Source organism: Lontra canadensis, unplaced genomic scaffold (assembly GCF_010015895.1).
Source record: "Lontra canadensis isolate GAN:19392208 unplaced genomic scaffold, GSC_riverotter_1.0 scaffold6, whole genome shotgun sequence".
Lineage (NCBI taxonomy): Eukaryota > Metazoa > Chordata > Mammalia > Carnivora > Mustelidae > Lontra > Lontra canadensis.
Genome location: NW_022631000.1, coordinates 11,940,754 through 11,956,454, shown reverse-complemented (window position 1 = coordinate 11,956,454; position 15,701 = coordinate 11,940,754). Strand labels below are relative to the sequence as shown.

Sequence of the window (15,701 nt, the reverse complement as noted above, 5' to 3'; positions counted from 1 at the left end):
CAAGAGATGATGGACTAATGTTTTTTCAAAAGCCAATTTTTAAAGGCTAAGCCTTAATGGTGGGGATTTGAATAACAAAGAACAACAACTAATTAAAAAGAAATTGGGACTAGGTCTGGATTTAGATAAAATTACAAAGAAGGCATTTTGTTCTGGATAAACTTACAAGATATTTTGCCCAACATGGTGCCTCTACATAACTTGTAATTTTTAGGGCTTGATACCTTTATTTTTTATCTTTTCAAAGTCTGTTTGCCAGAAAGGATGTGATAAATTAATTTATGCTAAGATATAAGTAGTTGAACAAATGCTATCCCTTTGAGGGAATTGGGTATTCAATTTTTTTCCATTTCATATTTATCACATCAGCAAGTAAATACAGAAAATTATTTTTAAAATTTTATTTTTAGATCGTCTCTACACCCAACATGGGGCTCAATCTTCCAAACCCAAGACCAAGTGTTACATGTTCTACCAACTGAGCCAGGCAGGCGCCCAGGTATGAAATGGTCAGTTACATGTGGGTAACAAAGTTTTTTCACCCAATATAGAATGCCAATCCTTTCTTCTCAATATTAATTTTCCCCAGGCAAAATAACCGAGCATAGCACAATTTCAGGAGATGGTGATACCATCAGCACGATCCACCCAAATTACAAAAATGGCAGTACTTAAAATTTTGTAAATTAGTTGGCCATTTTTAAAATTTTCCTCTTTAGACTTCTACTCCTCAGAAACTGTGTGATAAAATTAAGCTACAGAATCCACTTTGGAAAAGCAGGGAGTTATTTTTCCAGTTTTGGTTTTAAGATTTGTCTTTATTCTATTAAAAAAAAATACAGTGGGGAGTGTACTGAGAGAGTTGAAGAAAAAGGAGATTCCGGTTGATGGATTCAACATGTCTGAAAATATTTCGGTATTATAAAGAAAAAAAAACTTCAAGAGCAAGAATGTATTATACGTAAGAGTCTTTCAACAAGACAAAGAGATGGGCCATTCTTATATCAATTGCTCCCACAGGAAAGAGGTCTTCCTGAAGAATACTTACTTATAGAATCCTCAGTAAGACAGACTTTACTACTTCTAAAGATTCCTCTTTCATTAACATAACATTTTTCTAAAAGCCTATCCATTCTATCCAAAGATATCCAATTTTCAGAATGTGCTCCACATTGGCTACTTGATCTGCCATTAAGTCTCCTTGAGAGTCTCTTAGCAGAATTATGTTTTTATGTCTTTTAATTGATTGAAGTATTCTGCGTTCTTCATACCACCATTCTGTTTGTTAAATACATGAGTTAATTCTTCTTTAAATCTTTTGAGACTCCACTTGCATCAAAATCCTTGAATAAACACTACTTTGACATTTGGATGATAAACACCAGCTTGATGGATAACCTCCTTGAATACATCACCATTATCAGCTGAAAATATTAACATCAGGACGCTGTGTTGCTAGAGTTTCTCAAATAAATTTTTATATCCTTCCTGGAGCATAACATTGGATTTTTCTATAATTTATTTAAATTTAGCATTGGGTGAAGCTTATTCAACAAGGAAACTATGTGCTTTAGCACATCTTTCCACCACAAAGGGATATTTTCATCCCATGGTAAAAACAGAATTAATTTTGACAACATAGTGTTTTTCCTTAGTTGGAAAAACTTGACCATCTTTTGTAACCAGTTTACAGTGGTCAGTAACTATTATGATATGTTGGGCATCTTTTCATTTGTAGGAAAGTCTACTTAGTGTCATACCAAAATCCATGGTTATCTGAAGCTTGAAAGCTCCTTTTCTGATAAAACCACAGATAAGTTTTGTTATTCTTATAGAGTAAGCTGAACTTCTCTGGAATTTGGGCATCATTTCTACATGTACATTTATGGAGACTTGTCTCAGTTACCCAATCTTCCTTAAGACATTCTGAGTTCTTCTGTCTCTGATTTTGTCCTGGAATAATGGCATGGGTGGCAAGCAGGATTTGGATACAGGAATCTCAAGGATCTTGGTTTTCTGCACCATCCTCCTCTTCAGGGTGAATATGTACTGGGCCAGCACCACCCCTTACACCAAGAACACACTGGCATCAGCTACCCTGTTTGTTCTTGCCATGACCACCTCATCTATAGATGGGACCCTCATGCTCTTCCCGACCATGAAAAAAAGATGACACTCATGATCTTTGGATATGCAGGTCTTGTGTGCTAGATGTGGAGAGACCCAGGAAGCCCCCAGAATTTGGTATTTTAACAGAAAATGGAACTTAAAATCAGAGAAAGAAATCTTGAATTTGTGGTTCACCTAATCAGGAACTAGGTAACAGAATTGGAGAACAGTGTTTTAGAGAAGAGGAACAGAATGAGAAGTGATCTGAGATACATAAGATTTTAGAATTTGAGAGGAAAAGTGGTGAGTGTAGAGATTCAGCATCTTAGCCAACAGGGAGCAGCAGGACTACCGGAATTATCTTACAGCCTGAAAGAGGAGCAGGGCCCAACATTGCCGTAGGTTCTGGCATTGCTATGTCCCTGTAATTGACTCTCAACCCCTCAACCTCAGCCTCTCCATCCCTTCTCCCTATGGAAAATAGAATGGGTTGCTATGAAATTATTAGGCAGAGCTATCAAGAGCCTGAGAAGATCCAACCAGGACCAAGGACAGGGTAAAAAATACAATTGCAAAATTTATGAAGAAGGGTACATAAATTTTGAAGAATAGGAATGTATGGTCAAAGAATAAAATAGAGACCCTATGTGAGGTTTTTAAGAGGTACTATGAGGCCCCAGGTGTGTGTGTGTGTGTGTGTGTGTGTGTATGTGTGTGTGTGTGTGCACGCGCGTGCGCACGTGCATGGGCACACGTGGTGAGGTAATGATAAGCTTGTTGATTTTGGTAATGGGGCAAATTGGAGGCATAGGGGCCTATGGAGAATCATTTCATTTTTCTGCTCCTCTAACTTAGCCAGACTGATTTCAATGTGGCTTTAGGCACCACTGGACCGGATGGATGGCAGGGAAAGACAAAGAGAAAAGTAATTAAGCTTCCCTTTTCTGCTCCATGGCCTGATCACCTGAATGTCAGGATGAGAACATCCAGGATGTTATTAGCCTTATACACTTGAGGTATTTAGATGGTCAGAGTTGATATCCCCATTTCATAGGTGGTTAAAATAAAATATACATTTCTGTTCCAGGCAGTTGGAAACTTGGAAGCTGAACTAGGATTAGATGCTAATATTCTAAAGTTGATAAAATGACAAGAAAAGAACATATTAAAATGCAAACTTATAAATTTAATAGAAATGCAATGCACCCAGAATCTTCTAGTGACATCCAAATATATGTGAGCTACACAAAATGCATGTAAAGGCAAATATCCCATTAGAATGTGCTCACAAATAGGAAGAGCTTTAGAAACACTGCTAGTGGGTTTATTTCACCAGAAATCCATCCATTATCATTCTTTTTCTGTCTGTGAACATTTCATAAATCTCTTGAAATAAACATACTGGAAGGAAAAAAAAAATCCCATTACCAATGCCTGTCATGAATCTTGCCAAATGCATCATCTAATATTGGATGTCACATTATAGTCCAATCCAACAAGTAGAAACATGTTTCAAAAATAGTTTGGGAGTGAGCAATCAATATTAACTTGTTGGATCCAGATGTGTTTTTGTGAATGATTATAAATAAAGCAACTCACTGCAGGGAATTTTTTTCTTTAAGCTTATGGATAAAAAATGGCAACTAGTAAACAAGATATTCTTATTTGCATAAGTAAGAATGTGAGTTTTCATGGTGAGGAAAATTTTGTTTGTTGGGTTTTAGAGTCCCTTCCTAGATTTCACAATTTCTAAATCTGTTTCATGGTAGGAATGATAGAGAGATGTCTGAGGATAAATGAAGTTTTCAAATGGGGAGGACAGAAGATGTGAGGAATTGCATAGTTCATTTCATTATGAAATCTACTAAAGAGACCAAGAATATATTTGTGTAAATTATAAAGCACTTTCATGCAAGACTTTCAGTTTTCCAGTTTCTAGGGCAGAAAATATTTTGGGTAGCCTCTTTGTTTCATAATGACATGATGCGTGGGATAAACAGGATTTCTTTTTTTATTCTGGGCACACATATTATTGTAATAACAATTTAAATAAAGCAAACAAAACGTTCAAAAATTTTATTTAAGCAGATCATTTCTTTTCACTGTGTATGTTTGTGTGTGTTTTCTTCCTTGTCCCTGTCCATATGTACACATATTCTTTCAATTATTCAAGAAATATTTGCTGAGCACCTACTGTATGCCTGCCACTGCTACAGGCATTATGATATCATAGTGAATGAGACAGGAAAAGGTTTAGGGTTTCTATTCTTGTGTATCTTAGATTTCAGTATAATGTCAACAAAAAAAAATCAAATAAATAAAATAAAGGAAATCATTAGACACCAAGTATTATGCTGAGAATGAAAATATGGGATTACATATAATCATAGCATAAATTTAAATTTCAGTTCTACTTTATCCTATAATATTGTTCAATAATCTTTTATTTTTTATTTTTTAAAGATTTTATTTATGCATTTATTTGAGAGAGAGAGAGGTGGGAGAAGCAGAGGGAAAGGGACAAGAAGACTCCACACTGATCACAGAGCCTAACACAGGGCTGGATCTCACAGCCCTGAGATCATGACCTGAGCCAAAATCAAGAGTTGGATGCATAACTGACTGAGCCACCCAGGCACCCCTCCAATAATCTTTTATCACCATTGCTACATAATTTCCCTTCATAACCAACAAGTATTGATTCATTTATCTATTCAGCAATATTTGTGGAGCACCAACTATATGCCAGACATTACCACAGGCACTGGGGATACAGGTAAGCAACAACAAAAAAGATAAGGAACTTAACTTGTGTTATACCATTGAGAATAAAGAATGGTAAATCAGTGTAGGTAAAGGAGAGTTTCAGCAGAGTTCATTACAAACTTAATTTTATGTTAACACCATATAGGGTAAATGTTAGTGTATTAAGTATGGACTTTCATCCCCCATCTAAATAATATTTTTATTTTCAATTTATATCTGATGGGTGAAAATTTTCTAGCCAGTAACCTTGTCTATACAATAAGATGTACTGGCTAGCTTAGTAGATTATGGCTATTGTTTGGATTGACTTCATAATATTGCATTGAATTACTATCTCATCCTATTTTACATTCTCTTGTTATTAGATATATTTTTCTTTAACACCCTCTCACCCCCACTCTTACATACAGACTACTGGATTACTGTAAGTAACATTATGTCTTCTGACATTTTAACTTCTAACACATGGCTCATCCCTTGTATGACCATTCCAAAGCAAATGCTCTTCTGAATGTGTCTATTATTCACTCATTTATATAGTTTTCTAGTTTCTATCACATATTATGCCTAAGCCATATGGTGTTTGGTTGTACTTGCTTTAATATTTGTTTAAAAATATCATTCCAGGGGTCCCTGTGTGGCTCAGTCAGTTAAGCATCTGGCTCTCAAAGGAGCCCCATGTTGGGGTCCTCTCTCAGTGGAGTCTGCTTGAGATTCTCTCTCCTTCTCCCTCTGGTCCTCCCCCGCAACCTTGTGCTCTCTCTAAATAAATAAATAAATAAATAAATAAAATCTTTAAATATATATATATATACCATTTCATATACTGTCACCTGGCATTTATTTTTCTGACTCAAGACAATCTTATTAAGATCCATTCATACTGTTGTATATGGCTGTCATTCATTCATTCATTTCTTTTTGCTCTATAATATTATATGACTATGCAATAATTTATTTACCTATTCTCTTGGCTATGATGATTTAGATTATTTAGAGTCTTTACTATTATGAATAGTGTTTTCCCCTGACATTTGTGTGCATATCTCCTGGTTACATATATTATTAGCATGTATAGAGCAGTGGAGTATAAATCTAAGAATGGAATTGTTGGGTTGTAGGGTATGAAATTGTTTGGCATTAAAACACCATGTCAAGGGGCGTCTGGGTGGCTCAGTGGGTTAAGCCTCTGCCTTCGGCTCAGGTAGATCTCAGGGTCCTGGGATTGAGCCCCACATGATGCTCTCTCCTCAGCAGGGAGCCTGCTTTCCCCTCTCTCTCTGCCTGCCTCTCTGCCTACTTGTGATTTCTCTCTGTCAAATAAATAAATAAAATTAAAAAAAAAAAACAACCCACACACAACAACACCATGTCAAAATGGTGGAAAGTGATGGTACTAACTTGTACTTTCACCAGCAACATATAAAACATTATATTGATCTATATCCTATCTAACACTTGACAATTCCAGACTTGTTAATTTTTGCTGATTGATTATATGTGAAATGGTTATCTGATTCTCGTCTTCATTTGCATTTCCTGATTGCCAGAAGGACTAAGCATCTCCTTGGATGTTATTACATCTTTTGTGATGTTCTTCTCTGCTCATTTTCTAATGTTTTTATATTTTTAATAATTGATTTTAGCCATTCTTTATATACCCTTGATATAAAGTTTTGATTCTCTGTCAATTATATATTCCTGATCACTTTTCAATTACATCTGTTGCAAATATCTTCTACACTATAGCTTGCCTTTTCTTTTTAACTTCTGCTAAGGTGTCTTTTGATAGAATTTTCTTAACTTTATGGTATTCTACTGTTTCCACCATTTTTATGGTTAGTGCTTTATTTCTCTTCTTTAAACCCTTCCTCACCTCACAGCCAGAAAGAAATTCACCTTTATTTTATTACATGCTTTAATGTTTTGCTTTTGACAAAAAGATCTCATACTCTATGGAGCCTATTTCTACGTAATGTGCATGGCAGGCATACATTTTAATACTTTTTTTCTTGTAAATAATCAAGGTTTGCACATCTATTTGCTGACTGCCTCTTCTTTTCACAGGAATCTGCCATTCCACCTCTGGCATCTCTAGGTTATGCTTATTTGTGGCTCTCTGGGTGTGCTCTCTCTTCTGATACTCCCCTTTTCATCTCTCATATTTGGGCACTGAATTCACAGGTGTCTTTTATATTATTAGCATATTTGTTAAAAGAAATATGTTAAATTAAATTTCAGAGGGTCATACACAAATCGTCAAAGTGTGTCATGAATTAAAGGATTATGATTAATCCAGATCTGTGAACTTGAGGTCCATAAAAGTGATAAAATAAATAACTAATGTTACAAAGAGCAATATGATACATGTTCCTCTTTGCTATTTGATTTATTTCCTAAGGACACATTCCCGGAAGTAAAATGACTGAGCCAGCAGGTATAAAAGACTTTCAGAGGTTTTAAATGTACAACTGAAATGCTTTCCTAAAAGAGACACATGGATTTACTCTTTGTGGCTAAGGGCCTAGCAGCTAAGCCCAGAGTTCTGCACTAGCAGCATCTGGGATCTTAGCGGCAGCCACATTCCTTGCCACTTCCCTACCACGCAGATCTCTGTCTTGTACCACTAAGAGGTAGCAGACTTTCCCTTCAGATGCTGTGGATACCTGCTAATGCGGCATCAGCCACATTCCTTGCCACTTCCCTACCACGCAGATCTCTGTCTTGTACCACTAAGAGGTAGCAGACTTTCCCTTCAGATGCTGTGGATACCTGCTAATGCGGCATCAGCACACGCTGCTGCAGGGTGGCCAGATTAAATGGCCACACCAGCTCTGTGCCTCACACAGGGCTCCCTCTTCTCACTTCTTTTAGTGACATGTGTATTATGGCTAGCTCACTCTTTCCTCAGTTAGCCCTTCCATCCCCATGAGTTATATCTTTACTCAGATGTCACCTTCCTCAGGAAGGCCTTGCAAAACCCCCTATTGAAAATGGCAATCCACTCTCCCACCAGATCTTCAACGCCTCCCTTCACTGCTTGCTTTATTCCCTATCACTCATCACCATTTGCCTCCCTCTCTTCCCCCAGAATTTGGAACTGTTTTTGGATCTGTTTTTGTTCACAAACATATCCCCAGCAACTACAACAATGCTTCAAACACAGTAGACGTTTTGTAAGTAATTGTTAATATGATTATGAGCAGAGCACGTCGTAGTTGTTCATTATACATGTTGGATGAATTAATGAGGCCCAGAAGACCCCGAGGGACTCACGGTTACACTTACAGTTTTTGGTATCTTGCCCGCTAGGGGTCCAGGAGTAGTTGAAGCCATGGGTAGTCACACTGGAATTGCTGGCTGAAAGACAAAATTCTTGGAATCCAGCCTTTTTATACAGCTGTAATTTAACTTTACTTTGATGTGCTGAATTTTTAATCTTTGTGACTTTGGGGAAATCTGAAGTTGAAAATATGCTTTCCTACACAGGAACACAGCTGGCATATTAAGCGAAAGCTCTGTGGTTTATGTTTAATGCCAACTTGTCACTGCTTTTCTTTCTTTTTCTGTTCTTGTCGCCAATTCAGATCACTGGGAGTACTGTCAAGACTACTTTCATGTTATCTTAAAATTCCATGAGAAATGAAAAGTATAGTATAATAATTCACCAACCCATATTTTAAAGATTATACTGATTGTCATATCAATGTATAGCCACCATTTAGATTACAATTTGCCACAGAGCAACTCAAAACCAAAATACCAACATCAAATGAAAAATATAGCCTTTTGCCAAAACCTCAGTGTTGTCAGAGCTGTACTAAAGCTTGTGTTTTGTTTCTTTTCAGTCACTATACTCACTTTGAGGGGTGGTATTTGGAGTTGAGGTATCCACTTCTCCAACGGCTATGGAAGATATAGCTGGATATCCTATTTTGAAAAGAAAATTCCCAAATTAAACACCAAACATGGTGTTTACATTCCCATGTTTAATATGCTGCTGTAACTAACAAGGGTGGCATGTAGAGCATAGAACATTAGAGAAGGAAAGAACGTTGGTGAATACATAGTCTAATGGCTTCATTTTATGAAACTGATTCCAAAAGGCATATGCTTGTGGCACCATAGCCAATATTCAATATCATTTATGATAGTAACTCAGCTTTCCTAATTCCAAGTATATCACATTCACACTTTTGAAATATGTTGTGTTAGTGTCTACTATGTGCAGGACTCCAGTCTACACACAACAATGAAGACAAGGTCCTCACCCTCATGGAACTTACCTTGCAGTGAGTTTTCACAATTGTACATAACATTTTCATATGTGCAATATGGTTACTTATCTACTGCAGTTCTTAGCTTTCAAAATCATCCCCATCTTTCTAGTCCATCATTTTCCATTCTTCTCCTCTCTCCCTATTCCTCCCAAAATGAAGGACTAATTCATATTCCTTTGAAAATATCCCTAGGGTTGAAGCAAGGCAGATTGAAAAAGAAAAATACCCAATACACTCCATTGAAAACATGGTCACATTTCTTGGAAAACAAATATATTTAAGGTCACTTCCATAAATACTCAATTCAAGAAGGTAACAGGAGTAGATAGAAAGGGAAACTAAAGGCAAGGAAAATATAGTTATAAAAAGTATGTTGATCCCTGTCAAACTCTGGGGGTGGGGATAGTACACAAAATCCATTTCTTGATGTCCTGTACTCTTTTTTTTTTTTAAAGATTTTTATTTATTTATTTATTTGACCGAGAGAGAAAGAGAGAGCACAAGTAGGCAGAGAGGCAGGCAGAGAGAGAGGGGGAAGCAGGCTCCCTGCTGAGCAGAGAGCCCAATGTGGGGCTCGATCCTAGGACCCTGAGATCATGACCTGAACCAAAGGCAGAGGCTTAACCCCCTGAGCCACCCAGGCACCCCATGTCCTGTACTCTTAACAGATATGGGTCCCACATTTAGTCAGAACTTTCTGGTAATGATGTTAAAAAATGTTAAGCCATTAATGGCTATCATAGGATAAAACCAGTCAATTTTCAAGAGACACACAGCCTTCTTTTTATTGTGATTAACAACAAATTTCTCCTCAGTCTTTTTTAAAAAATATTTTTAAAATATTTTATTTATTTATTTATTTATTTGAGAGAGAGAGAGAGAGAGAGAGAGAGAGCAAGAACAAGCAGTAGAGAGGGGCAAAGGGAGAGGGAAAAGCAGGCTTCCCATTGAGCAGGAAGCCCAAGGCAGGGCTCAATCCCAGGACGCTGGGATCATAACCTGAGCTGGAGGAAGACACTTACTGACTAAGCCACCTAGACACCCCTTCTCTCGTCTTTTAAAGAAGAATACTGTATACTGTATCTGATATTCTTAATAATATTCTTATAGTATGATAGTATGCTCACTCCCTGTACGCTTGAGTTAGTAATGAATGGGATCCCACCTTCCCAGGTATCTCAGTTCTGGAAAATGACATGCTTAAATTTAAAAAAAAAAAAGGGATAATCAAATCTCTGAAAAAATATATGTAGGATATATAAATAAATTGGCATGATGGTTTAAGCCAATCATCTATAAGTGATTTACAGAAATGATCAACAATAATCATTTTGCAATGCAGGTTGCTAATGGGCATCAAGGACACACTTTACCTGAGCTCCCAGAATACAGTCAGACATGGGGAGATGCATTAGAGGCTGCCTCAGATGGTGCTGTATGAGGAACTAAAATGGGCAACCAGCATCAGGATGGCAGATAAAATGTTTTAAATACTGAATATGCACAGCTTCATTTATCCAACAAATACTTATTGAGGCTCAGTGTATTTGAGAATTGAGGATGAAGGAAAAAGAGAAATATTGCTCTTAGCCCCACAATTTAGTGAGAATATAGGTCAGCATGTCAGACTATCAGCTTGTCACCAAACCCAGTCTTCTCTCTGGTACAGATGAACTACATCTCTTAGCCTGGTTGGTGGCTGGGTAGGTGTGGTTGATTAGGTGTGGCCGTGTATGAAGTCTAAGCCAATGGAACATGAGTGGGAGTGATGGTTGTCATTTCAAGACCTGATGTATAAAACTTTCCATGTAAGATCCTCCATGACCTTCCCTCATATGCTATCTGATACTATGAAGCAGGGGGACTTATAAATCACAACCTAAAGGTGACAGACCTGCTAGAAGCCTGGGTTCTTGAATGACTGTGTGGAACAGAACACCATCACTGGATCACAGAGTGAATCTGAATTTTATTTCTCTTATTGAGATGGCTTTATCTTTGTTCTTATCTGCAGCAATTCCTTCATTAACCTATTTTATTTATTTTTCAAGTTTTATTTAAGTTCTAGTTCATTAACATATAGTATAATATTGGCTTCAGGAGTAGAATTTATAGTGATTCATCACTTACATATAACATCCAGTGCTCAACACCAGTGCCCTTCTTAATGCCCATCACCCATTTGGCCCATCCCCTCATCCACATCCCTCCAGCAACCCTCAGTTTGTTATCTATAGTTAAGAGTCTCTTATGGTTTATTTTCCTCCTCTCTCTTTTTTCCCCTTTCCATATGGTCATCTGTTTTGTTTCTTAAATTCCACATATGAGTACAAATATATGGTATTTGTCTTTCTCTGACTGACTTATTTTGATTAGCATATAATGCACTCTAGTTCCATTCACATCATTGCAAAATCTACTCTAACCACTGCTATTTAACATAGTATTGGAAGACTTACCCTCAGCAATCAGACAACAAAAAGAAATAAAAGGCATCCAGATTGGCAAGAAAGAAGTCAAACTTTCACTATGTGCAGAAATGATACTCTATGTAAAAAACCCAAAAGACTCCACCAAAAAATTTCTAGAACTAATAAACGAATTTGGTAATGCTGCAGGATATAAAATCAACCATACAGAAATATGTTGCATTTCTCTATGCCAGTAACGAAGAAGCAGTAACCTATTTTAAAATTTTTGTATTATTATGTTTTTTAAAGTTACCTCATATCCTTTTATTTTAGTTTATTTTTTTGTTGTCATTGTTTTATTTTTATTTTTTAAATTCATTTATTTTTTCAGGGTTCCAAGATTCATTGTTTATGCACAGACAAGTGGGTTAAGAAGGTAAGGTCCATATATACAATGAAGTATTAAGCGTCCATCAGAAAGGATGAATACCCAACTTTTGTATCAACATGGACGGGACTGGAGGAGATTATGCTGAGTGAAATAAGTCAAGCAGAGAGAGTCAATTATCATATGGTTTCACTTACTTGTGGCGCATAAGGAATAACACGGAGGACATTGGGAGAAGGAGAGGAGAAGTGAGTTGGGAGAAATCGGAGGGGGAGACAAACCTCATATCCTTTTAAAAATAAGGCAAGACAAAAAATGTACAGAGGGATAGAATGACTAGTCATAAGTAATCTTTGGATATTAAGAGATACTGAGAGATATGTGTTTCTCCTAATTAATACAGTAAGAAGAGGTGAGAGAGCTAGGGAGAAGAGAGAGGAAAAAGAAGAAAGACTCTGTCCAGGTTTTAAGAGATTCTCAGAAGGATGAAAAGAATGATCCCTTAACCCTGGAACTCAATTTCTCATGTAGGAGGGAGTGAAGCTTTCACTGTTGGTCAACAGTCTCTTAGCTTAGCTCCCATGAAGGAGCTTCTTTCCTTCCTTCTTTCCTCCCTCCCTTCCTCCCTCTCACCCTGAGAACTGACCTCCATGGAATTCACTGAGTGATTTAGTAAGTGAAAGCAGAAAGGAATGGTTTTAAAGTAGTGATGTGATAACAATGGTGAGAATAATGATAAAGAACTAAGAGGTAATTATCAATAGAACTTTGTATTTATTTGTAGGCAATGTTACTGTTACCTAGAAATCTCAGTCTAATAAGCAACTGACAGTCACCTATTAAAATACCTCTTACTTGACAAGCAATGGACATCATCCCCAGCCAATCCAATGACCCATACTGACCAATAGCTCCATGTGATTTAATTCTGTCAGGAATCAGTGGAATCCTGATGAAGAATGATAACTTTTTTTTTTTAAGATTTTATTTATTTATTTGACAGAGATCACAAGTAGGCAGAGAAGCAGGCAGAGAGAGAGAGAGGAGGGGAAGCAGGCTCCCCGCTGAGCAGAGAGCTCTATGCGGGCCTTGATCCCAGGACCCTGAGATCATGGCCAGAGCTGAAGGTAGGGGCTTAACTCACTGAGCCACCCAGGTGCCCCTGAAGTATGATAACTGGACAGAGAATTTCATCTGTATTAATAAGACTGATTAAATTTCTTTTCTGGAGAATCAGAAACTAAGGTGACATAAATCCTTGCTTACTGAAACTTTATTACAGGGAAAGGAAAATTCATTCATTCATGAACATGCTGTTCTTGGACCACATGGGAGAAGGAACAGTGCCCCAGCCTCACACGTTGCCTTGATCTTTGTGTTACTGTGCCTCTTGCTTGTCATAGGTATCAGTGCTGCTCTATGCTTCCTCTCACAGGCCTGTTGAGTATATTGAGGGCTGACTGTGTGCCAATAAGTTTCCGGAAACAAAAGGATCAATGACACCCCATCAATATCCCCAGGGAACATAAGCTCATTTCAGTCTTCTCGTTCTGCTGAATTTTGTTTGGGTCGTGGCCTGAGGGTCTGTACCATGTTCCACAGGTTATTGAAAAAAATGATCCCTTTACTATGAAACCTTGTTCCTTACATGCAAGTAGCACTAAAGTCATTTAGAAAACTATCTGCTTCTTCAGGTGAATTAAATCCCACCCACTCCTCTTGGCTCTACACTATGCTTCAAGGTTAAAGTTCCTTGGCATTACATGACCTGACCTCTAACAATCTCCACATTGTTATCTCTTGCTTCTCCCTTCCTATGTTCTTTCATTTATTGACTCAGCATTTGGGAGCCTCTATCTTCCAGGCATTGCACTTGGCACTGGGGGCACAATGATCAACTCCCTTGGAATTCATAGAGGAGACAAACATCAACCAGAGAATTACAGAAAGCAATCCATGTATGAGAACACGTGAAAGAAGGTATTATGAAAGAAGGCCTTATTCAGAGTTCCAGGAAGGCTCCACTGTGGAATGGGATGGAAGAGTGGGGGCAGGAGAGGGGAGGTGGGAGCCTCCAGGCAGAGGACACAGGGCAAAGACCCACTGGGTGGTCTCATACACTGTTAGTAACAGCAATGTGTGGTACCTATGTGTCTATTCAGGACTGGGCCTTTGTAAGCCCTCAATGAGGGTTTGTTCTGTGTGTTGAACTGAGTATGAGACTGTAAGGCATTACTTGTCACAGTGCACACATGTTGCCCCAGCAGCAGACAGTGATCAAACTGTGACATACCAGTAGCAGGAACACTGCTTCTTTCTCAGGTGTGTTTTGTGTGCATGTGTGTGTGTTTTTCAAGATTTCATTTATTTGTCAGAGAGACAGAGAGGGAGATGCAGGCTCCCTGCTAAGCAAGAAGCCTGATGTGGAACTCGATTCCAGGACCCTGGGATCATGACCTGAGCCAAAGGCAGATGCTTAACAGACTGAGTGTCTGTTAAGTGTCCCTGTTGTTTTGTTTTTAGAAGTGTCTTCCTAATGCAAGCTGGTGCAACCACTCTGGAAGACAGTATGGAGGTTCATCAAAAAGTTGAAAATAGAGCTACCTTATGACCCAGCAATTGCACTACTGGGTATCACAAATGTTATCTGAAGGGGCACATGCACCCGAATGTTTATAGCAGCAATGTCCACAATAGCCAAACTATGGAAAGAACCTAGATGTCCATCAACAGATGAATGGATAAAGAAGATGTGGTGTATATATAGACAATGGAATACTATGCAGCCATCAAAAGAAATGAAATCCTGCCATTTGTGACCACGTGGATGGAACTAGAGGGTATTATACTTAGCGAAAAAGTCAATCAGAGAAAGACAATTATATATGATCTCCCTGATCTGAGGAAGTTGAGAGGCAACGTGGGGGGTTTGGGGGTAGGAAAAGAATAAATGAAACAAGATGGGATCAGGAGGGAGAAAAACCATAAGAGACTCCTAATCTCATAACACAAACTGAGGGTTGCTGGGGTAGGGGTAGGGGGGGTAGGGAGAGGTGGGGTGGGGTTATGGACACTGGGGAGGGTATGTGCTATGGTGAGTGCTGTGAAGTGTGTAAACCTGGTGATTCACAGACCTGTACCCCTGGGGCTAATAATACATTATATGTTAATAAAAAATTTAAAAAAAAAGTGTCTTCCTAGAGTCTGAGCTGGAGATCTGTAACTATAAAAGGACATAATTGGCTCTCTTTTGACATCAAATAGAGCATTTTAAAAGAATTATATTTACACTCCTCTTAGCCAAGTCTTTGAGATTCATACTGATCATCTATTTCAGCATATGAATAAGACAGCTTATTTTTTGTGTTTTCTGCTTCAAGGTTATATTTACATTTACAATACAGCCAAACCTCCTCAGCACTCAATAGTTAGTTCTGTATCATGACATGCTGTGTAGGAGACTAATATGCCAAACCCAGTGACAAAGAATTGCTTGCTTTGTCTGCTGGTTGTTTATTTGTTCTTCAGTTTGAATGCTTATTGTTATTAAACCTTGCAAGCATCCAGAGATACATAATAATGACCCATGTTTCCAGGAAAGAGAGGGGGTTAGAAGAAAACACTACTTGTACAAAATGTCTTGCTTATATTAATTTGAAAAATGCCATAAGGTTAGATGAGAAGTTTCAAAACTTTCCTAGCCTATTTCTATTTCAACTTAAAAATCTTTTTCCACTAAAATTAAAA

The 15,701-nt window shown here is 37.8% G+C and overlaps 1 protein-coding gene across 5 annotated transcripts in view; it reads right to left on the bottom strand.

The window, feature by feature from the left end:
- Positions 1–15,701, bottom strand: part of CD96 (CD96 molecule) — a 93,535-nt gene that overhangs the window by 8,329 nt on the left and 69,505 nt on the right. For 2 of the 5 annotated variants that reach the window (XM_032852173.1, XM_032852174.1), the window contains exons 9-10: positions 8,737–8,805; positions 8,152–8,235 (exon numbers count right to left, since the gene is read on the bottom strand). In XM_032852173.1, coding sequence (XP_032708064.1) covers positions 8,152–8,235; positions 8,737–8,805 — 153 coding nt within the window. The remainder of the gene's footprint in view (positions 1–8,151; positions 8,236–8,736; positions 8,806–15,701) is intronic. The other 3 variants (XM_032852175.1, XM_032852176.1, XM_032852177.1) reach the window with 2 other exon arrangements.